Here is a 21,414-nt window from a genome sequence, read left to right as displayed (position 1 = left end):
GGTGCCCGCACCGCTCCCTCGCCCCTGGGGTCCCCGCACTGCCACGCAGTCCCGGTTTCGGGGCTCTCCGCACCGCGTCGCCGCTCCCGGCCCCGGGGTTCCCACGCCCCGGCCGCGGGGCTGCCCGGCGTCCCAGTACCGGCCCGGCGCAGCAGGGCCGATGCCCGCAGCGCCCGGTCCCGCCGCCGCCCCGCTCCCCGGCCGAGCCTCCTCCCCATCCCGCCCGGTACCTGGTGCTCGGCGGCGGCGGCGCGGGTCCGGCAGCGGCGGGCGCGGGGCTCAGCGGGGCGGGGCGGGGCGGGGCGGCGCGCTCTCGCCGGTACCGGGGCGGAGCCGGCGGGGGCGGAGCGGGGCGGGGGGCGGAGCCCCGCGGTGGGGAGCGCGCCCGGGAGCCGAGACCCGGAGCCGTGGGGCTCGGAGGGCAGGCGGGGGAACCTCGGTCCCCGCACCGGACGGGCGCTGCGTGCCCCCGGCGTGCCGGTGCTGCTGCGCCGGGCAGCTCTCGGCGGGGCGGCCGCGGGACTGTGGCACCACATGGATTCCCGAAGGCGCGGGAGCTGTTGGGGTTTGATCCGTTTGCTGCCCGCAAGAGAAATCCCTTCAAAGCCGCTCGTAGCCAGGGCTGGCCGTGGCCGCGCGTTTCTTCCCCACAGCAGTCCCCGGTGGGCTACGCCCCATCCCGAGGAGCTCCCGGGGCTGCCCAGGGGCTGGTGGTGAGAAGCTGGAGCCCTTGGTCACCGGCATCAGTCACATCCTTCCCCGAACGGTCCGCTTTGGTCTCCATGTAGCTGGCAAGGTCTGGCCTGGGGCTGCAGTGGGGCTCCGTCTCTGCCGGAATCCAGGAGGAAGCTCCGGCTGTGCCCGATCTGCGAGGGCTGGAAGGTGCCTGTGGCACCCGGGATGGGCAGTGGTGCCCAGCGCCCGGTGCTGTCCTCACAGGACTCACGGCACGGCAGCATCCCGGGAAGGTCTGGCACCTGAAGCCACCCACAAAGCTCCATCAGTGACACTAGGGCATGGCAGGGCCATCACTCCTCCTGAGCCTGCCAGACGATGCTCTTACTGCAGAAATAGCTGCCTTTTCCCGCAGTTTCCAGCCTTGGATGTGCCTCTGGGACAGCTTCCTGGGCAGCATCCTGCTCGTGCACACTCCACTCGTCTTGCTACAAAGCTGGGAGCCTCCTGGAGTGGAGCTAAGGGCTCTGTTTGGGACCCTTCACCAGAGACACTCCAGGAAGAACCTGCTTGCTCTTTTTAAAATGCTCTTACATCCACAGATGGCCTTAAATTACCCCAAAAATGACAGAGGTGCTTGAGCATCACTCTGTAGTTGTACCTACATCCTCCCAGCATCATGGTGGGTGTAGGAGCCATCTCATCCCTGGAGTGGGATACACAGTCTGGGAACTGGACATGAAAGGGCAAGGAGAAGAGGTCTGGGGAGCTGGGGAAGAAGGGACCAGGGCGGGCAGGGGGCAAACAGACCCCAAGGTAGTTGGGGCTCCAGGGTACGAACTGACTGGAGGAACAAGAACAGTGTCCTGTTCCATGGTGCCGGCTGCAGGACCCAGCTGGGCCTGACCACTTCCTCTCTCCCAGAGCCACTACGTGGCCTGCATGGCCGCCATCCTGAGCCAGATGGACAAGGACCACTACAGCACCTACATCCAGGCGTTCCCCTCCCGGCCTGAGCTGATGGTGAGTGCTGCCCCACAGCAACACCGCGCCCTCCGGCACCAGCACCTCCCTCACTGCTTCCCCCCAGAAGGCACTGCAGCCCAGCACGGCTCCTGACATCTCTCCCTCCCTTGCAGGACTTCCTCATGGAGACTTTTATCCTTTTCAAGGACCTGATTGGGAAGACAGTGTATCCTGGTGACTGGATGGTGATGAACATGGTGCAGAACCGGTGAGGGCGTGGGGAGGGACCTGCAGGAGGACACTGGGGCTGGGAGTGAGCACCTGGGATGCCTCAGGGCAGGTGGACACTTGGAGCATGGCTCTGGACGTGCAGGACTGGTGTGCTGGACAGTGTTTGGCTGCACTGAGGTGGGCACAAAGGGCCTCCCACCTCCACCCCTCTGTGGGACGATGGTGGGCGTGTGGATGGTGGACACACCAGGCTGGGCAGTGGGCACGCTGGTGCTGCCCTCACTCAGCACCCACGGCCTCTCACCCCCAGGGAGTTCCTGCGTGCCATCAACCACTTTGCCACGACTTTGACCGAGATGTTCCTGAGCAACAGCAACTTCGAGCTGCAGGTGGGTGGGCACTGCCTCAGTCCTGATTTGGGCCAGGAGGATTAGGAGAGGACCCAGCCTGGACCCCAGCCAACTGTGCCACCCAGCCTGGCACTCATCCCTGTGCTTCCACCACAGCTTTGGAACAACTATTTCCACCTGGCCGTGGCTTTCCTCACCCAGGACTCCCTGCAGCTGGAGAACTTCTCCCCTGCCAAGCGCAATAGCATCCTGGCCAAGTGAGTCCCCACTCTGCCCAGCCGGCCACACCTCGGGTCCCTGCCCCGGGCTGCCACCATGGCACGAGGTCAGGGATTTTGGGATGGGCCAACTGGGCTGTGCTGCACCTGGAGCTGCAGAGCGATGCTGACTGACCTCTGTCCCGGCAGGTATGGGGACATGAGAGCCACGATTGGAGCGTCCATCCGGGACATGTGGTACAGCCTCGGTGAGCCATGCTGTGGAGTGATGGGGAATTTTTGGGTCTCTTTGGGCTGATGTTCATCAGCACCGTCTGTGGCTGTGGGGAGTGGGGTGTTACTGGTGCGGGCATGGGAGCCTGTGTGGGTGTGGAGCCCTCCCTGTCCTCCCAGGCCAGCGCAAGATCGAGTTCATCCCGGGCATGGTGGGCCCCATCCTGGAGATGACACTGGTGCCGGAGCCGGAGCTGCGCAGGTCCACCATCCCCATCTTCTTTGACATGATGCTCTGCGAGCACCGGCTCACCGGGAGCTTCAGCCGGGTGAGGGACAAGGCTGCTCCTGGGGGAGCAGGATGGGGTGGGATGTCATGGGAACCACCCACGCCAGGGGAGTGGCGTGGCCTGGGAACGGGGACCAGACCCCTTTCTGTGGGCGGTCTCTGAGGAGGGGCTGCTCCAAGCTGAGCCCATCCTCGTCCCCTCTCTGCAGTTTGAGGATGAGATCCTGCGCAGGCTGGACAGCGAGGTGGAGGGCGGCCGGGGGGACGAGCAGTACATGCAGCTTTTCAAGAGCATGTGAGTGTGCAGTGGCATCCCTGCCACCTTCTCCCCGGGGCATGACCCTTTGCTGTCACCATTCCCTGCCCTCCCATCCCTCCTCATGCTGTGCCCTGGCCCGGAGTGTGCCATGGGGGAAAGGGACCAGCGAGGAGGATGGCTGGTGCCTGAGCACCGTCGTGTGATCCCTGCACACCTCTGCTGGCCCAGCCAGCCAGCCCCTGCCTGCCCCAGCTGTCACCTCTGCCCCAGGCAATGCCCCTGTCCCCAGTGATGCCCCTACCCTAGGAATTACCCTTGTCCTGCCCCAGGAATTACATTATGCCTTAAGTGATACCCCTGCCTCAGGTGATGCCACTGCCCCAGGTGTCATTCCCGGCCCAGGAATTACTCCTGCCCCGGGTGATGCCCCTGCTCTGCCCAGGCTTTGCTCCTGCCCTCTTGTGCTGAGCAGGGCAGTGGTGGGAGCACTGCAGAGCTGGCTGTGCAGTGGGACCCGTCTTGTCCTCCCCAGCCTGCTGAGCTGCTGCCAGAGCCACCCCGAGCTGGCCAAGCCTGGAGAGGACTTTGTGAAGCTGGTGAGCGAACTCCTGGAGCGGCTCTTGGACTACCGGGCTGTCATGAATGACGAGAACAAGACCTACAGCATGAGCTGCACCGTCAACCTCCTGGTGGGCACTTGTGCCCTGCTCCAGCCCCCCGAGGCTGGCAGGGCTCATCCCCATGTCCCCAGCTCCCTGGGGCAACCAGGGCTTGTTCCCATGCTTCCCCAGGTCCCCTGGGCTGGAAGGGCTTGTTCTTGCATCCCCCCAAATCCCAATGGTGCCCCTGGCACAGCAGAGATGGGATGCACGTGGTGCCAGAACCGACGTCCCTTGGGAGTCACCGTGCAGCTCCCCAGGGCCGTGGCAACCCCATCCCTGCATGGGGACGGTCCTGGCAGCACCACGACCCAGAGGGTGGCAGTGTGGGGGGCTGTGGCATGTGCCACCCCTGGGGCCACTCAAACAGCCTCGTCTGCCCTTCCACAGAACTTCTACAAGGAGATCGACCGCCAGGCCATGTACATCAGGTGAGCACAGCCCTGGGGACGCCGGCAGCACCTGGGGTGGGGTGTCCCAAGCATTCCCAGTGGGATGGGGGTGGCAGAGCAGCCTGAGGGGCAGGGTGATGGGGCTCTGCCTCCAAACTGTCGGGCCCCACACATGGGACTGTCACTCCCCACGCACGGCTCTGTCACTCCCAGGTACCTGTACAAGCTGAAGGATCTGCACATCAGCTACGAGAACTACACAGAGGGAGCCTACACGCTGCTGCTGCACGCCCGGCTGCTCACGGTGGGCACGGGGCACTCAGGGGGACTGTGGAGGGTGGGCAGCCCTGTGGGCGTGGTGTGACACGTCCCCGTTCCCTTGTGCAGTGGTCAGAGGAGACGAATGCAGCGCCCGTGCCGGGCCCGCACAGCCCCCACCTGCACACCCAGCGCCAGCTGAAGGAGGCTCTGTACAACCAGATCATTGAATACTTCGACCAGGGCAAGGTGAGTGTGGCCACCTGCCCCTACAGACTCTGCAGTCTCTGAGCCCTCGCAGCTGCAGGGAGCTGGGCTGGCTTAGAGCAAGCCTGGCCCCCTTGCCACCACTGTCCCCTGTTCCAAGCTCCCAGACCTCACCCTCAGCACAGCCCCTTACTCTCCCCACTGCTGCAGTGGGGCTGGAGCTGCCCTACAGTGAGCCTGGGCTGGATGGTTCACCCCACAGCCACTGTCCTTTGTGTCCCTTTTCCCTATCCCATCCTGTCCCATCGCATCCCAGCCCAGTCCTTGTACTGCCAGGGGCCGGCAGCTCAGACAGCTCAGGACAAAGGCTTGATGGGGTGGGCTGGGGGGCTCCAGGGCTGGAGATGGTGGGAAGCCAAGTCCTGCTGCTGCCCACTGGACCACCAGTCCCCACAGGAGAGCCCTGTCCTCCTCCTCATGGTGTGCAGGGGTGCAGGTGCCCCCGCAGGCAGGGTGGTCTCTGCTGGAAATCCCTGGTGCCCCCTTCCCCAGCTCACCCTGCACCGGGGGGCCCTGTCTTGGCCCCTCTCTTCTCCAGATGTGGGAGGAGGCCATCCACATCTGCAAGGAGCTGGCGGAGCAGTACGAGAGCCACGTGTTCGACTATGAAATGCTGAGTGACATCCTGGTGGGTGCCTGGCTGGGGTTGGGGTGGCTGCTGGCAGGGCAGGATGGCAGGGATGATCTGGGGGGAATGGGGGGGTCTTCAGGGCCCCATCCTGCCCTCATCCTACCCCTCTCCCCTGCAGCAACGAGAAGCCAAGTTCTATGAGAAGATCTTGAAGGTTCTGCGGCCCAGCCCGGACTACTTTGCCGTGGGGTACTATGGGCAGGGCTTCCCCACCTTCCTCCGGGTAAGCAGAACCAGGAGCAGCTCCACACCTGCCACCTCTGCACCCAAGGAAACCCACTCCTTACTGGTGTCCACCTGGGTGTGGAGCTGTGGACCACAACTCTTTGAGTGTCATCATCGAGCCCATTCCTTACTCAGCATCTGTCCCCTCCACGTCTGTCCTGGAGATGTGTGTCCTGGGGAAAAGGTCAGATGGTTTGCACAAGTCCAGTCACTCTCCCCGCATCCCTCCATGCTGCCACGTCCTCATAGAAGCCACCAAATTTGTCAGGCAGGATTCGTCCTTAGTGACATTGCTTGGCTGGCACCAGTCCTGATTCTCCATGTGCCTACTTCCTTTTTCCTCTAGTTCCTAGGTTTGGGGGGATATCTTTTTCTAGAGGGGGGGGTGTCTCCTGCCTGGCAGGGGGTTCAGCCTCATCAGCACCAGCACCCCAGTGCTCTGGGCCTCGCCGGCCCCGCTCTGTGGCAGTGGGATGAGCTGTCACCTTCCTCCCCTGCAGAACAAGGTCTTCATCTACCGGGGCAAGGAGTATGAGCGGCGTGAGGACTTCGAGATGCAGCTGCTGAGCCCCTTCCCCAATGCTGAGAAGCTGAAGAGCACATCTCCCCCTGGCCAGGACATCACTGACTCCCCAGGGCAGTGTATCCTCTGTGTACAGGGATGGGGCTGGGAGGGTGGCTCGGTCCCTGTCCATCGCTCTCCATGCAGGAATTCCTGCAGTGCCTCTCTGTACCCCTGGGGTTCACCCCTCCGGGCCCTGGAGCCCCTCTCCTCAGCAGCCCCATCCCCCAGTGTGTGCCCGTGGCTCCTTCACTCGCACAGACATCCAGTGCTTCACCGTGCAGCCAGCAGAGGAAGCCAAGATCCGGCTCAAGGGCCAGAGCATCCCTGAGCAGATCACCAAGTGAGTGTCCAGCTCAGGGAGTCCCTGCTCTGCTCCGTGTGGGTGGGACACAGTGGAGGTCCTCTCCCATCTCTGCTCCTTCCTTCCCCACAGCTTCTACAAAGCCAACCACATCCAGAGGTTCAGCTACTCACGGCCCTTCAAGAGGGGCCCGAGCGATCCGGACAACGAATTTGCAGTGAGTGCTGGGAGGGGCTGCCAGGACGCCCTGCAGGGAGAGACAGGAGAGCTGGGGGGGCCCTGCAAGGAGCTAAGGGTCCAGAGGAGAGACAGGGGGCCCTGGGATAGAGAAGGTGGTAGTCCTGTGCCCACGGAGGTGGGAGCTCCCCATGCCACGGGACAGCCAGGGGTGAGCCAGGGTGATGGGAAGAGGGTGGGGGGTGACTGCTGCCCTTCCCACAGAACATGTGGATTGAGCGGACAACCTTCAGGACAGCCTATCCCCTGCCCGGCATCCTGCGCTGGTTCGTTGTGACCTCCACTGAAACGGTGAGGAGGAGGCTGGGGGGCAGCAGGGCCCTCCCAGGGTCCTGGTGGGCACAGCCCCAGCCCTGCAAGGTCTGAGGGGCTTCATAGGGTGAGAGGTGCAGCCCCAGAGGTCCCTCCAGTGGGATGGGGAGAGCCCACCCTGCCAGCCCTACCTAACGAGGAGGGGCAGGTGGCTGTGCCAGCAAGCGCTGACCCCTCTCTGCACACAGATCATCATCTCCCCCCTGCAAAACGCCATTGAGACCATGATGAAAACCAATGAGAAAATCATGAGCGAGATCAACCGGCACCAGAACGACCCCAGCCTGCCCATTAACCCTCTCTCCATGCTGCTCAATGGCATCGTGGACCCTGCTGTCATGGGTGGCTTCGTCAAGTATGAGAAGGTGAGGACACCCAGGGGCTACGTTGGGGCCGGCTGGGCACAGCCAGGCCTGGCACTGGCACCACTCTGCCATCCCCAGCCTTTGTGGAGCTGGGGCCAGCCCAGCAGTGGAACTGAGGAGGGTCGTTGCAGGCTTTTTTCCAGGAGTCCTACATCCAGGAGCACCCTGAGGATGGAGTGAACATCGAGAAGCTGAAGGACCTGATCGCCTGGCAGGTAACAGGCGCAGCATCCGCCTGGCAGGAACAGCTCCCCTGGTGTCCCCCGTCCCAGGGAGCCCCACAAGTCCCTGTTCTCCCACAGATCCCGCTGCTGGCAGAGGGCATCCGGATCCATGGGCAGAAGGTGACAGAGGACCTGCGGCCCTTCCACGAGCGCATGGAGCAGTGCTTCGAGCAGCTGCGGGCCAAGGTGGAGAGTCAGTACGGGATGCGGGAGATGGTGAGTGCCGCGGCAGTGGGCATGGGGCAGGCACAGCTGGGGGGCACACGCAGTGCCTGGCACCATGGGGGTGACACTGGACAAGCCAATGCAGGTGTGGGGCAGCAGGGAGCAGCTGGCTGAGGCCACAGCTGGGGCAGGAACAGGGTGAGGGGCACTGGGCATGGGGGACCTCGGGGTCCCTGCCTGCCCCAGGAGGGGGCACAGCACTGCTGGGGGTGGCTGGGACTGATGCAGAAGCAGGATCGGTCAGAGAGGGCACTGCTGGCCCTGGTGGAGCCCAGGGATGGGCTGGGGAGGCTCTGCCCTCTCATCCCTCCTGGCTGTCTCTCAGATGTTCTTTGAGGACCGGCGGAGCGGACGACCCCGGTCCATAGCCTGGGTACCTGACTGGGACCGGCTGAGCTACACTGGAGCCAGGCAAGTGCTGTGGTGGAGAGTGCTGGTTGTCCCCTCTCACCACCCTCAGCCCTCCCTGCTGAGCCCTCCTCACTCTTCTCTGCCCCAGGTGCTTCTCCCACCTCCCCAGTCCTCTACCCTTCCACCTTCCCTTTATGCCAAGTGCATCTCAGGGGTCCATCCCGCCAGGCCACCACGGTGGCCCTGCCCCTATGAGGGGCATGGAGGGGAGACACCCCATGTGCAGCTCCCAGGCTCACCTGGACACTGCTGTCACCTGAGCCATCCACTCTTGTCCCCCAGACCTCCCCTGTGGGGCTCTGCCATGGACGGTGCTGGTGCCTGGCTGAGTGCAGCCGCTCCTAATGATGCTCCAGCTGGTCCATGGCATAGCCCTGCTCCTCCCTCCCCTGCTGTCCCTCACCTGTCCCAGTCACCCCACAGCACAGAGGCACCCCCGACCCCAAAGCCTGCCCCCCGCCCCTCTGAGAGCGAGGACCACAGGAACGAGCGCAAGGAGAACCGCTCAAGCTCCATCTTCGGGCCCCGGCGGCAGGACCCATGCCAGTCCATCTCGGAGCTGCCAGAGCCCAAGGTGATGCTCAGCACAGCCCTAGTGCCTCCCTGGTGCCTTGCTTGCACTCCCCTGGGTGTCCTGCTGCATCCAGAGCCCCTGGTCCTGCCCACAGCACCAGCCCCCCGCCCAGATGGGACCCCTCGGGGGGCTGGTGGCAGCCCCTGCTGCAGGGAGGGCAGGAGCAGGGGCTGGAAGGGCACAAGGCTGGAGACCCAGGGCTGCAGGGCTGCCTGGCGCCTGAGGTGCTGAGCCTCCCCTCTGTGCCCCAGGACGAGAAGTGGAGACTCTCCTGCAACATCAGTGAGATGAGCTCTGATGGGAATCAGAGCCTGAGCTCTGATGGGAAACAGCCCCCGCCGAGCCGAGCTGCTGCTGGGGCTCAGCCCCGCACTGCAGGTACAACTTGCCGGGCCACCTTCCTGAGAGTCCCTACAGCCCCACGAGCAGGGCGGTGCCCTCCCACACCACCCCCAGCATATGCCTCTGTGCCCCTCATGGTGGCACAGAGTGGGAGCACCCCTGCTGAATACTCCCTGTGGGGCTGTAGCCATTGATCCCGGACCTTGTGCCACCGGGTCTTGGTGCCAAGCTCCCTGCTCCTGGCGGGGCTCACATTCCATGGCACCTCTGTCCCCTCTGCCCAGCACTGCCAAACTGCCGTAGGCAGGAACGCTGGCCCCGACAGCCTTGGGGACGCTGATGGGCCCTACGCAGCCCCAGGCTGGCTGAGCCTCCATCCCACCCCTCCTGCCTGCACAGGGTCATCCCTGTCTCCCACTGGCTTTGGTGGCCGTGTGAAAAGCGCCAGCAAGCTCCCGCCACTGCCCCGCAAGTTCAGCCCCGCGGTGTACGAGACGTTCCTGGAGCAGAGCGATGCTGCAGCAGGAGGGAAGGTACTGGAGGGGAGGCACCAGCTGGCCCTGGCCCCCAGTCCCACCACCCCTCACGTCCCTCTCTGCACACAGGCATCCACATCTCCAATAGTGGATGGGAACAAAAGCCCCAAGTCACCGCCGCTGCCACCACCCAAGTCCAAGCGACTGTCACAGCTCTGACCTGATGCCACCTGCAGCTGCACTGTCCACAGGGGCCACCCCTGCCCAGAGTGCCCAGCCAGCTGCTGGACCCACAGCCCTGCTTGATTCTCACCTGCTGGAGCACCTCTTGCAGCACTGCCACCTGGAGCATCCTGCATGGCCACGGGACTCCCCGTGTGCACTGGGCACTGCCACCCTGTGTCCCGCCAACTCTGGCTATTGCCACCCTCCCGGTGTCCCCTGGGGCTGGGACCCACCTGGCCCTGGATGCTTCCTATGCCACTGGAGCTGTGCTGAGCTCCCACACATGCAGCCCCTCCCAGCCACGAGGACCGAGCTGCCCATGGACTGCACCATGACAGGGAAGGAACCAGTGATCTCCCTGGTGGCATTTCTGGGTGATTCCTGCTCCCCACTCACGGGACAGCTCCTGCTCCTTGGCTGCCCACCCCATCCTTCAGCACCAAGACACATTCCTGGTCCAGACTGCACGGGTGTGCACATGGGCCCTGGCAGCCTCACGCTCTGCAGTGCCACCTCTCCTGCCCACACCTGCCACCTGCACCAGGCAGGTGTCACTGCCCTGACTGGCCATGCCACGCTCAGCTCCTGCCTCTGCACTGCAGCTACGGCTAATAAAGGGCAAATGCCTCAGCCAGGCACCTGCATGGGGGCTGAGCACCCGTGTGAGCCCCAGCACCCACCCCTGCTCGCCCACAGCCCACCAGGGGCCCATCCCCAGCTGGCACCACCCCAAAGCACAGGCACTCGCCCTCCTGCCGCAGGGAAGGACCCCAGGGAGCCCAGTGGTCACTCCCTAAGCCAGGCTGTGCTGGCCAGACACAGGGAGGGGACTCACTGCTCAGCCCCTGAGCTGGCACAGGGCTCTTTATTCAGGTGGGCTCAGTCGTATTTACAGTCTGTGTTACAGGGGGACCTGGACCCGTAACCAGGGATGGGGAGAGCAGGGGCTGCTGGTGGCTGGGAGCTGCCATCAGCGGGTTCTGGTCTACAGGGGAGAGTGGGATCAGCTCCTGAGGCGAGGGCTGAGGGAGAGACACGGGGAGAAGGCGCCTCGTGCCACGAACACGGGGCCTGGGAGCGGTCAGGCTGCGCTGGTGCCGGGCTCTCCCCACATTCCCAACGGAGCAGCGGGTGCTGCCTGCCCGGCTCCTCACAGAGGGTTGGCTGAGGAGGCTGCCAGGCGCTTCCCGATGTAGATCCTGGATTGGAGAGAGTGACTGTGAGGCACTGGTACAGGGTGCTGGGCCCCAGCAAGCCAGGAGCAAGGGGAGATGGCAGCAGACCACTGCAGCTGCTGGGAGCAGTGGTGGATGAGCAGTTCAAATGCAGGAGCGTTCCCTCCTCCTCCAGTCCCAGGGCAAGAGCCTCCAGACACTCCCCCAGGCCCATGGTGAGACCCACAGACACTCACCCCAGCCCCAGGGTCAGCAGGTGGCTGAGCAAGAGCGAGGGGATGAAGAGCAGCAGCAGCTCTGAACTGAAAAGTCTCTTCTTCCTCCCCACTGCACCTCCCTGCAGGCTCCACAGCACTGGCTGGGGGGAGCACACAAAGGCAAATTCCCTGGGAAAAGTGCATGATTAACAGGGGCACAGGGACAGCAGCATGGGGGTCAGCAGGATTTGCTGGCAGGGGACAACAGGACTTACTTTGGAGACAGGTACCGAGGGCAGCGGGTACAGGCCCAGCCCAGGGACGCTGTCAGGCGTCGCTGCCTCCACTTGGCTTCCTCTGGCACATCCCACTGGAAGGAGACACAGGGCAGGTCAGAACAGAGCCCGGGGGCACAGCAGGGCGTGGTGGGGGCAGCTCCCTCACCTGCCGGGGGTGGGGGCAGCCCGCTGGGGGCTGGCTGTGGGCAGGCAGCACCTCACTCTCCCCCGGCTGCTCGCTCCCATGGCTGGCTCCGTCGTCATCCCAGGCTGGGGAGCCCAGCACGAGCAGGGCCCTGCAAACAGAAACCCTCAGTCACTGAGCCCAGCCTGTGCCTCCAGTGCCAGCCCCGGCCCAGCCAGGCTCCGGAGCTCGGCTCCCCCTCGGAACTCACCCGTCACCGCTCTCTGTCTCCAGCTGGGCCTCCAGCAGCATCCGCTCCACGTCGGCGTGGCAGGAGAACGGCGAGGGTGCCGGCTCGGGCTCAGGGCAGCCTGGGCCACACCGCAGCTCCACCCAGGAGCCTGGACGGGCTGTCAGCCCCCGTGCTGTCCTGGACCCACCCCTGCACTCCATCCCATCCCGGTGGGGAGCTCTCCCCGGATCACCCCGCACCCCTACCCATAGACCGCGGGAGCACCTAGTGCAGCCTCCAACCCGGGACGTCCCACGCACCCCAGGGCTGTTCCCCTGCGACCCACATCTGCCCCGCCCCCACGGTGCTCATCAGCCCCCCTCGAGACCCCCACTGACCCAACCCCCGGTGCACACCGGCCTGCCCGGGACCCCCGCGCTCCCCGGCCCCCGGCGCACGTCAGCCCCGCAGAAACCCCGCCTGGGCTCCCCACTGACCTGCTCCCCATCCACAGTGCACATCAACCACCCGGGACTCCCGGTGACCCAGACCCCCTATGTGCACGTCAGCCCCCTGATCCCCGGGCTCCCCCAGTGTCCCGAACCCCGCGGTGTCCCTTCCCGCCCGGGTCACCCATTGTCCCGAACCCCTCGGTGCCCCGAAGCCCCCGGTTCCCCGGCCCGCCCGGCTCCCCCAGTGCCCCGATCCCGCCCCGGTGCCCCAGTTCCCCCCGGACCGTCGTCGCCGGCTCCCGCCATGGCCCCGCGGGTGCTCCGCGCGCAGCCCCCGCCGCTGACAGTCACGTGACGCCAGCGAGCCCCCATGTAAATAAAACCACCAGCACCGGGCACCGGTCTCTTAAAAGGGCGCCGGCTCCGCCCGCTGGGGCCCGCGAGCCGCAGCCCGCCCGGCCGCGGGGGCGGCGGCCCCGCCGCGTTGCCTCTTTAAGCGGCGCCTACGTGCGGCGCGCGAGCAGGCGTCGGCTGCGGCGCGTGCAGACCCGCACGGAGCCGGGCCGCCCCCGCCCCTCGCCGGCCCCGCCCCTCTTCCCGCCGGCCCCGCCCCTCGCCCCGGTGCCCGCACAGCCCGAGCCGCGCCGGACGCTGCCGCCGTTTATTTCCGCCGCCAGGGGGCGCCCCCGCCCCGCCCGTCCCGTCCGCGCGGGGCCCGCGCGCTCCCGGTGCCACCGGTCCGGCCCGGGGCTCCGGTCAGGGATTGCCACCGGCCACGTCCGGTCCGGCCCGGGGCTCCGGTCAGGGATTGCCACCGGCCAGGTCCGGGGCTCCGGTCAGGGGCTGCCGCCGGCCCTTGCCGCGCCGTGCTTCTCGGCGAACCGCCTGCAGGAGAGAGCGGCCTCAGACACCGCGGGGCTGGGACCTCCCGAGGGGCCTGACCGCCAACCCCCCCCGGGGATCACCCGTCCGGCCCGGAAGCAGCCCCGAGGGACCGGGAGCTGGGGACACCGCAGCACCCCAGGGCTGGGCACTCTGTGGCTGCACGCTGGCTCTGGTCGGACCCTGGTTCCATTCCAAGCTCGCCTGGAGCTCATGGAAACGAGTGGAGGCAGCAGGAGCTGCTCTGAGAGAGCCACGGGACAGGTACAACAAGCCCGACAGAGCATGGACCGAGTGAGGGCTGCAAGAGGCTGGGAGGTACCCATGGCAGTCCCTGCACCCCTGCAGATCCCAGCCAGGTTTCCCAGTCAGGGTTTCCCAACAGGACAGATCCCGCAGCACCACCCCAGCCTTGCAGTGCCCAACAAGCCCAGGCACACTCAACTTCCCCTCAAACTCAATTCTCAGTTTTCTGTATCTTCCTAAACCAAGACCCACACACCAGAACTGGCCTCTTGTCCCATGATTTACCTCATGGAAACCCTGCACAGAGATCAAACTCACTCCCTGTTCCCTCACACCAAGGAGGATTAACAGCGCTGTCCCTGGTGCCAAGCAAGAATGTCCTGCCCACACTGAGGGTGCCACAGCGCCAGTGGAACCCCTGAGAAACCCAGTCCGACAGGGACTCCCATCAGCCAAACATGACTCACACTGGAGAGCCCAGTGCCCAGGACATCTCGGGTGCTGCTGGGGCCGGGATCTGGGGGCTTGAGCAGGGGGAGCTCTTGGATAGCCCTAGCAGGGGGACGTGTGGGGGGCTCTCACCTCCTGGCATAGTCGTACAAGGCTCGTTTCCTCTCCTGCAAGGACAGGTGACGCTCCACGGGGGACTTTGCAAACTGCTTTGTAGCTGGCTGGAAGAGAAAGCACAGGAGCCATCAGCAGACAGATGAAGCAGGGGCCTCCTTGGTGGCTCTGGAAGAACCTGGCACGCCAGGTCTGTGCTCCATGCCCCTGGCTAGTCCTACACACGAGCCACCAGAGCACGGAGACACAACCCCAAAGTACCTTGGAAGAAGGCGCAGCCACAGAGCCCTGGATGCCAGAAGCAGCTGCAGCCTGGGAGGTAGACGGGGCAGGCAGGTCTCCAGCCTCTTTACTCTCAGGGAAGAAGGGAACTCTCCCCTCCAGCAAGTTGGCAATGGTGGTGTCTACACAGTTGGTTTGGACTGCAGGGACAAAGGGAGAGATCAGGACACTCCATCCTGGCTGCCACTGTGTTCCAGTGCAGTGGGGACAAGGTTTCTTCTTTCTGACCACAGAAGGTGCCCCCACGTCCCTGCTGCCACCCGAGTCTCTACTCACCTAGGTCTGTCCTGATGACCTCCAGGGGCACGTGAGGCAGCACCTCCTTGACCTGCTGTGCCATGGCCACGACCCTCACGTCCTCGGGAGCACCCCCGGGCAGGCTGGGGGGCACCCTGGGCCGGGCTGCTGGGCGCTGGCTCGAGGCTGCAGGAGAAAAGACAGTGGGCACAGGGTGAGGCACTAAAAGTGCGCAGCCTGTCGCTGAGAGCAGACAGAGGCCCCCCCAAAAGCAGAGCCCAGGCTGAGGTTCCATAGCCAGGAGCCCCCCCAAGGATGCCCACCTGGGGCAAAGGGCAGCCGTGACGTGTGCCTCAGCCTCTTCATGTGCTCGGTCCTGTCGGCAGCGGTGATCCGTGTGGATACCACACCCAGCTCCATGGCCAAGAGCTGTGGAATGCAGAGGAGTCACACGTAAAAACACACAACACACACGGCCCAGGCAGCCCCTCCATGCTGGGGAGCGTGTCAGGGGTACATGGAGCCACGGTGACAAGAGGGCTGGGAACTGATTTCTCCAGGGCCTCAGGGATGCATTTCAGCGTTGCAGAGAACCAGGAAGGATGAGGAGTAGCAATATCATCCTGCCAAAACAGGCTGACAAGGAGATGTCTGGAGCTGTGAAGTACTCAGCACATATGGGCAGGGTGGAGAAACAATTGCTTCGTGGCATTATAAAAAGGGGGTGAAAGGTTTGAACTCGATGGGAAGAGCCCTGACAACTGCAGAAAAGCTCAATGTGGGGTGGCAAATAGGCCATGAAATAACTGAGTAAGGGACAATAAATACATACCAGAGCTCCCATCACACAAACACATCCAGAAACGCCCTCTGCAACTCTGCCTGCACCCTGCTCTCCTCTGTGCCCATCCCAAACTGCAGCAGTCCTACACATCCCTCTCCCACACCACCCTCCTACCTCCTGAACTCGGAGCGCAAAGTCCTCACTCCGCTCGTCCGCTTGTCTGGGGACAGACGGCATCCACCTGAACGGGGACAACAGCACATGGAGCCAGCCCTGCTGGGAGCAGCCCCTGGAGACACCCTGCCATCCTCACCTCCACGCTCCGGGCTCACCCCCACACCTTTCCCCACTGGAGCACCAAACCCCAACACCCACTCCCAAATCCAGGACATGGCTCGGCTCAGAAGACAGAACTGGCTCATCAGAGCTGTGTTAGCCCTCAAGTGTAACACGAGGGATCTACAGTTCCCAGAAAGGCCTTAATGAGGATCCGTGGCCATTTACATGGAAGTAGAAAACAGGTCACCCAGAATTCAGGCAGATAGAACCAGGGAAAGGCTTTCCTGTGCTGAAATACACCAAGCCCTACATTTGATTCCCAGTCCCTTCCACTGCCCTCATTACAGCAAAGCTACTCAGCCAGCCTGGGCTCACCCATGCCCTGGGCAGGGGTATGGACCACCACTGCACCATCCCCCTGGACCACCCCATTCCCAAAGGATTGTAGGGACAGAAAGAGATGCTGGGAGCCAGCACCGCTGGGCTGAGCAGACCTGGAGAGAACCACTGCAGACCAGCTTCAAAAATACACCTGGAAACTTGAACTGAACACCTGGAGAGACTGAGACTCCTTTCCACCTCAGAAGCTGGTCCAGCAGCTGGACATGGCCAGGCCCAGATGGTGCCGAGCCCAGCCCCGCTGTGGCACCCAGGGAGGGAGCTCTCACTGCCACGGTGACACCAAGGCCCTGCCCACCCTCAACCCTGCCCCAAACGGAAGAGAGAGACGTAGTACCTTACTTGATAAACTGTGAAGGGAACGAAGAAAGTCCAGAGCAGCTCCGCGATCCAGGAGGAGTCAGCCACGCTCTGGGGAAGAGAGCACAGTGAGATTCCACCCATGGAACAGGAGCTGGTCCAGGCTCCACAAGGGATGGAGGTGGGCAGAGCACACCTGAGCCGTGGCTGGAGGACTGGGAAAGTGGGCACAGCAAAGGCAGTGCAAGCAGAGCAAGCCCCAGGGCAGCTTCACCCTCATTAGTCATCACCAGTTTTCACTGGTCCCAGTCACCTTTTCCTCCCACTAAGACAGCAGCAAGACTTCCCCTCAGTATCCCCACACTCCCTCCTAGTCTGTGCCTTCAGAAAGCACCAAAAATGCCTGAAAACCTACTAATGCCTCAAAACCATGAGAAAGCCTCCCTCATTCTGGTGGGAACAACCTCTCTGTGATGTCCCAGCTCCTGCAAGCTCTCTCAGGGAACAGGACAAGAGGAAACGGCCTCAGGTTGTGCCAGGGGAGGTTTAGGTTGGATATTGGGAAAATTCCTCCTTGAAAGGGCTGTCTAGCCCTGGCACAGCTGCTCAGGACAGGGGGGAGTGCCCATTTCCGGGGGGATTTACCAGCCCTGTGGATGTGGCACTTGGGGACATGGTCAGTGGTGGCCTTGGCAGTGCTGGGGGAATGGTTGGACCCCATAGGCTCAGAAGGATTTTCCAACCCAAATGATTCTGTGATTCTCAGACAGGCTCATGCCTGGTTTATCCCACGGCCTGGGGAGAAGAGCTGTAAATGAGAAAAGCCCCAAAAGCCCAGCATGATGGGAACAGAGAAGCCTCATTTCCTGGACAAACAGAACCTCAGAAGCCTAAACCCAAATGCCTGGAGTGATGCCCACAGCCAGATTTCAGCTACACTGCCTGTGCCACAGAACAACACCCTCCTGCAACATTTCATGCAACTGGAAAAAATTCTTTCTTAACCCCAAATTTGGTGTTTTTATCAGCCCAGTGCTTGATATATATCACATAAGTATGTAAGAAAACTTTCTATAAAACACCAATTGAACCATTTGAAATATCACATCTCCAGTCCTTCGAGTTTCTGATGGTTTAAAATCACACCAGAAATGCACCAGGATTTACTCAGCCAATGTGGAGGAAGTACAAAGTCCTGCTCAGACTCTGGAGGTAGAATTTGAGCCAAGAAGTGACTGTAACCAGCACCTCCCCACAGACCCGCTGTTCCTCCTGACATGCACAAGGGAAGGGATAAACAGACAGACACATAACTTGTCTGAATTTCTGAATCTCTGAATTTCTCAGAGGAACCAAACCAAATAAAAGCACAAGAAACTCCTTATAAACTGTCCAGAACAGGAGAGATCTCCCACTTCTCTGGAGGAGTCATTCAAAATGTAACTTACCCTCATTGCTAGAGAAGTGCATCTTCACCCACACTTGTGGCCCTCCCTGAACTCTGCCTCAGCCTCCCTGGCCTGGCAGGGGTTAAGAAAGCTCTGCCAAATATTCCTGCAGTTCCCATCCCTGCACACATGCAGCTGACCCCTCACCCTGCCAGGGGTTCCTTTGCTGTGTCCCACAGAAACACCAGACCCATGAGTGACAGCCATGACTCTCACCAGACAGTAAATTATAAATATCAAGAAATAAGAAATTCAACAAAGCCTCGCTGAGAGCAGTTTCCCTGCCTTTGGCAGCACTGCCATTGCCCTCGTGAACTTTATCCCTTGTGTGGGGCTGCTCTTGCACCATGTCCTGTGTCTGTGCCTGGGGCACCAGCTCAGGAGCCTCCAGAGCCCGGCAGGACCTTTGGCACATGGGCCCTCTCACAAGGACTGACTGCAGCTGGTCTTTCACAGCAGGGAACTCACCAAGAGGAGAGGAGACAGCACTGGCCATGGAAGCCAGAGGCACAGTGACAGCCAGCCAGGCCACCAAACATCTGTCAGACTGGCCAATGAAACCAGGGGAGTCCTGACTGGGCCGAGTTCCCAGGAAAGGCACCAGGAACAGTGTTAGCTCCCAGCAGCTGTTTCTGGGGTGCCAGAACACGAGGCCAGGCCACACCACAAGCTCCAGAGCAGGAGCAGAAGGAACAGCAGCACCCAGAGCCCGGCACAAAGCCCACCCCACACCCTGTCCCTGTGCCCACCACTCACCACGGCCACCAACGGCCTCCGGACCTGCAGGGCAACGGGCTGGACCACATCCAGGATGGAGAAGGGCCAGGAGCTGGAAGGGAGGAATTCTGCAGTGAATGATCCCAGAGCCACCTCGAGCCATTCTGTCACAGAGTGCTGGTTCCCCAGAGCCATTCCCAGCCACCCTGCTGCAGGAATTCCCGCTCCCCAGTGCCACCCTGCCGTGGGAATTCCCATTCCCGCACCTGAAGCGGAGCAGCCCGGCCCGGCCGTTGGTGGCCGCCTCCTCTGGGAACAGCAGCAGTGGGGGATTCCCTTCGTGGGCCGAGTATTCCCTCAGCGAATCCACCAGCTCCGCACGGCTGCCTGTCACTCCCAGCTCCATGAATCCCCGGGACCAGCAGATGAACCCTGGGGCACCGCTCAATGCAGGCTGCAGGGAGAACAGGAGTGAGGAGGAAATGCCACCCTTCCCACCTTTCCAGGCCCTCCTGCCCCTCCAGGCCCACCTTCCCAGCTGACAGAGGTGACAAAGTTCCTCTTTGTTAGCAAAAACCTCTCTGGGACTGAGAGTGACCTGCGTTGACAGCACTGGTGGCCAAGAACACCTTACTGCCAGGCCTCAGCCTCTGCTCCAGCCCCAGTTCCACAGGGACTGGATTCCAAACAGTTCAGACTGCGCCCTGCCTGCCAGACACACGCACTCCCAGCTGCCTGTGTTCCCAGTGTTCTCTCCAGCAGTCCCTGAGACACTTGGCAGGACACACACTGTTCCCAGGAGTCCCTCCTCTCCAGGCCAGGGGTAAATCCATGGCTGTGCAGGACACAGGAGCCACCCAGAGCCTGCTGACTCAGGAACTCCACACACAAAGGATTTTACAGGAGAGCAGGGACAGCCCAGAACTACCCAAGCATCACCAACATGCAGCTCCCTCAGCACCCTCCATGCACCCCCTGAAACTGCCCACCCAGTGCTGAGGGAAACCCCACACCCTGCCCCCTTATCCAGAAGGCCAGAGAAGGAAGAAGCTGCTGGGATCTGTCCATGCTTCACCAAAATCAACATTCACTGTAACAGCTCCTGCTGCTCCTCACCCTGTTCCATTTTTTCAGTCAGAGCCCAAGAGTGACACTGAGCCACAGAAAACACCTCAAGGTTAACACCCTGAGTTAATAAATCAGATCTGGAGAGGAAACCTTCCAGGATCTGAAGGAGCCTACAGGGAAGCTGGAGAGGGAATCTGCATCAGGAACTGGAGTGACAGGACAAGCAGTAATGGGTACAACTGAAAGAGGAGAAATTTAGGCTGGATATTAGGAAGAAATTTTTGGCTGTTAGAGTGGTGAGGCCCAGGCCCAGGTTGCCCAGAGCAGCTGTGGCTGCCCCTGAATCCCTGGCAGTGTCCAAGGCCAGGCTGGATGGCGCTTGGAGCAACCTGGGCTAGGGGAAGGTGTCCCTGCCCACGGCAAAGGGTGGCACTGGGTGGGCTTTAAGGTGCCTTCCGACCCTGAATATTCTAAGATACTGTGACCACTGCAAGACCAAATCGGGCAGAGCCGCCCGTGCCCCGCCCTGGGGGAGGAGCCCCGGCCGTGCCCTCACCGTGTTGCAGGAGGTGAGCAGGCTGACAACGTTGTGGTCGAAGGGGGTGACGTGGTTGGCAATGAAGACCCTGGCGCCGGCCCCGCGCAGCCGAGGGTCGCTCTGACGCACCAGCAACCCGAGCACGGAGCACATCACACGGACAATGAACCTGCCAGGGGAACAAGGATCTTCCTCAAGTCCCACCATCCGAGCCTGACACACCCAACACGCAGGGACCCGGGAATTCTGGCGGCTGGACAAACGACACTGGGACCGAATGGAAATGACACATCTGGAGCAGGAATTGTTGTAGGGCGGGGACTGGGATGAGGGCAGCAAGTGCCCACAGAACTCCTGAGCAGCACACCACGCCGATCCACGCGCTCCGGACCAGTCCCTGAGCACTCCAGAGGTGGCTGCCAGCTCCGAGCTTTACAGAGGAAGCACCTCCAAGGCTCCTGATGACAAGGAGTCCCGAAGGCACAGCTCCCCACAGATCCTTGCCTGAGCCAAGCCCCCGCGGGTCGTGATACCCAGGGGCCGGGGCAGCCCAGCCACCCCAGGGCCGCCCGGGGCAGCAGCCGGAGCCCCCCGAGACCACGCACCGGCGCAGGACGCTGTCGGGCAGGGCGCAGCTGACCAGGAACACGTGGACGCCGATAAAGACGCGCAGGACAAGCAGGCAGAGCCCCACGGGGGCGTAGAGCAGCAAGGCCAGGAGCAGGAACCCATCGGTCGGGAACCTGCAGGGGCAGAGAGCGGCCGGGGCCGCCTGAGAAGGGCCGGAACGATCCCCGGACCCTCCCTGAGGCCGCCGCTCGGCGTGGTCCCAACAAGCCTTCCAACCCACTGCAGGCACACTCCAGACCCTCCCTGGTCCCCCCACGGGTCACCCCGACCTTCCCCACGCGGCTTCCGTGAGACACCCCGGCCCTCCGCTGGCCTCGCGACCCCCGCCCGGGGTTCCCGCAGTTCTCGCGCGGCTCCCTCGGGAATCCCCACCGCGCGGGCCCCGGGCGGGCGCTCACCGGTGCGAGTCAAAGAGCCGCTCGGGGCCCGGGGCCGCGGGCGGCTCCATCCCCGCCGTGCCGGTGCCTCACGGCCGCCCCACACCCGCACCCTCCGCCATCTTGCCCGCGGCCGCGCGCGGGGCACGCTGGGAGCGTGCCGCCTTCCTGGTCCGCACCGCGCCGCCGCAGCACTCTCGCCTCGGCTACGGCCCTTGGCGGCCCCGACGGGCCCGGTGAGCGGCTCTGACCGCGGGGCCGCCCTGCTCCGCCGTCGCGCCGGTTATCGGCACATCTCGCTGATGGCAGGACGGT

The 21,414-nt window shown here is 63.1% G+C and overlaps 2 protein-coding genes across 3 annotated transcripts in view; one reads left to right on the top strand and one right to left on the bottom strand.

The window, feature by feature from the left end:
- The window catches only part of LOC138109200 (dedicator of cytokinesis protein 2-like), a 45,123-nt gene extending 34,617 nt beyond the window's left edge, over positions 1-10,506 (top strand). The window contains exons 29-53 of the mRNA XM_069012275.1: positions 1,600-1,698; positions 1,815-1,909; positions 2,183-2,261; positions 2,379-2,479; positions 2,630-2,688; positions 2,834-2,982; positions 3,152-3,237; positions 3,734-3,890; positions 4,251-4,291; positions 4,466-4,556; positions 4,640-4,759; positions 5,316-5,405; positions 5,527-5,631; positions 6,134-6,275; positions 6,457-6,538; positions 6,632-6,716; positions 6,941-7,027; positions 7,237-7,413; positions 7,545-7,628; positions 7,716-7,853; positions 8,188-8,273; positions 8,697-8,847; positions 9,099-9,225; positions 9,589-9,722; positions 9,795-10,506. Of these exons, the coding sequence (XP_068868376.1) occupies positions 1,600-1,698; positions 1,815-1,909; positions 2,183-2,261; positions 2,379-2,479; positions 2,630-2,688; positions 2,834-2,982; positions 3,152-3,237; positions 3,734-3,890; positions 4,251-4,291; positions 4,466-4,556; positions 4,640-4,759; positions 5,316-5,405; positions 5,527-5,631; positions 6,134-6,275; positions 6,457-6,538; positions 6,632-6,716; positions 6,941-7,027; positions 7,237-7,413; positions 7,545-7,628; positions 7,716-7,853; positions 8,188-8,273; positions 8,697-8,847; positions 9,099-9,225; positions 9,589-9,722; positions 9,795-9,884 (2,655 nt within the window). The 3' untranslated portion in view covers positions 9,885-10,506. The remainder of the gene's footprint in view (positions 1-1,599; positions 1,699-1,814; positions 1,910-2,182; positions 2,262-2,378; positions 2,480-2,629; positions 2,689-2,833; positions 2,983-3,151; positions 3,238-3,733; positions 3,891-4,250; positions 4,292-4,465; positions 4,557-4,639; positions 4,760-5,315; positions 5,406-5,526; positions 5,632-6,133; positions 6,276-6,456; positions 6,539-6,631; positions 6,717-6,940; positions 7,028-7,236; positions 7,414-7,544; positions 7,629-7,715; positions 7,854-8,187; positions 8,274-8,696; positions 8,848-9,098; positions 9,226-9,588; positions 9,723-9,794) is intronic.
- Positions 10,507-10,736: 230 nt separating this feature from the next.
- AUP1 (AUP1 lipid droplet regulating VLDL assembly factor) lies at positions 10,737-21,401 on the bottom strand. 2 transcript variants are annotated; one of them, XM_069014796.1, is made up of 15 exons: positions 21,121-21,401; positions 20,698-20,835; positions 20,111-20,261; positions 18,753-18,940; positions 18,526-18,598; positions 16,359-16,432; positions 15,518-15,584; positions 14,883-14,988; positions 14,599-14,745; positions 14,302-14,462; positions 14,059-14,147; positions 11,707-11,836; positions 11,538-11,632; positions 11,302-11,451; positions 10,737-11,089 (listed from the first exon to the last, which is right to left on the bottom strand). In XM_069014796.1, the coding sequence occupies exons 1-15, from the start codon at positions 21,168-21,170 to the stop codon at positions 11,041-11,043; spliced, it is 1,668 nt and encodes a 555-aa protein (XP_068870897.1). In that variant the 5' UTR covers positions 21,171-21,401; the 3' UTR covers positions 10,737-11,040. The 2 variants fall into 2 exon arrangements, with proteins under 2 accessions (XP_068870897.1, XP_068870896.1); XM_069014795.1 differs by lacking the exons at positions 10,737-11,089; positions 11,302-11,451; positions 11,538-11,632; positions 11,707-11,836 and adding an exon at positions 12,996-13,233 and having other exon boundaries at positions 21,121-21,384.
- Positions 21,402-21,414: the final 13 nt, after the last annotated feature.

The sequence above is a fragment of the Aphelocoma coerulescens genome, chromosome 4 (assembly GCF_041296385.1).
Source record: "Aphelocoma coerulescens isolate FSJ_1873_10779 chromosome 4, UR_Acoe_1.0, whole genome shotgun sequence".
In the NCBI taxonomy this organism is placed as follows: Eukaryota; Metazoa; Chordata; class Aves; order Passeriformes; family Corvidae; genus Aphelocoma; species Aphelocoma coerulescens.
Note: the sequence above shows the minus strand (reverse complement) of the source record. Positions and strands in the feature narration are given on the sequence as shown.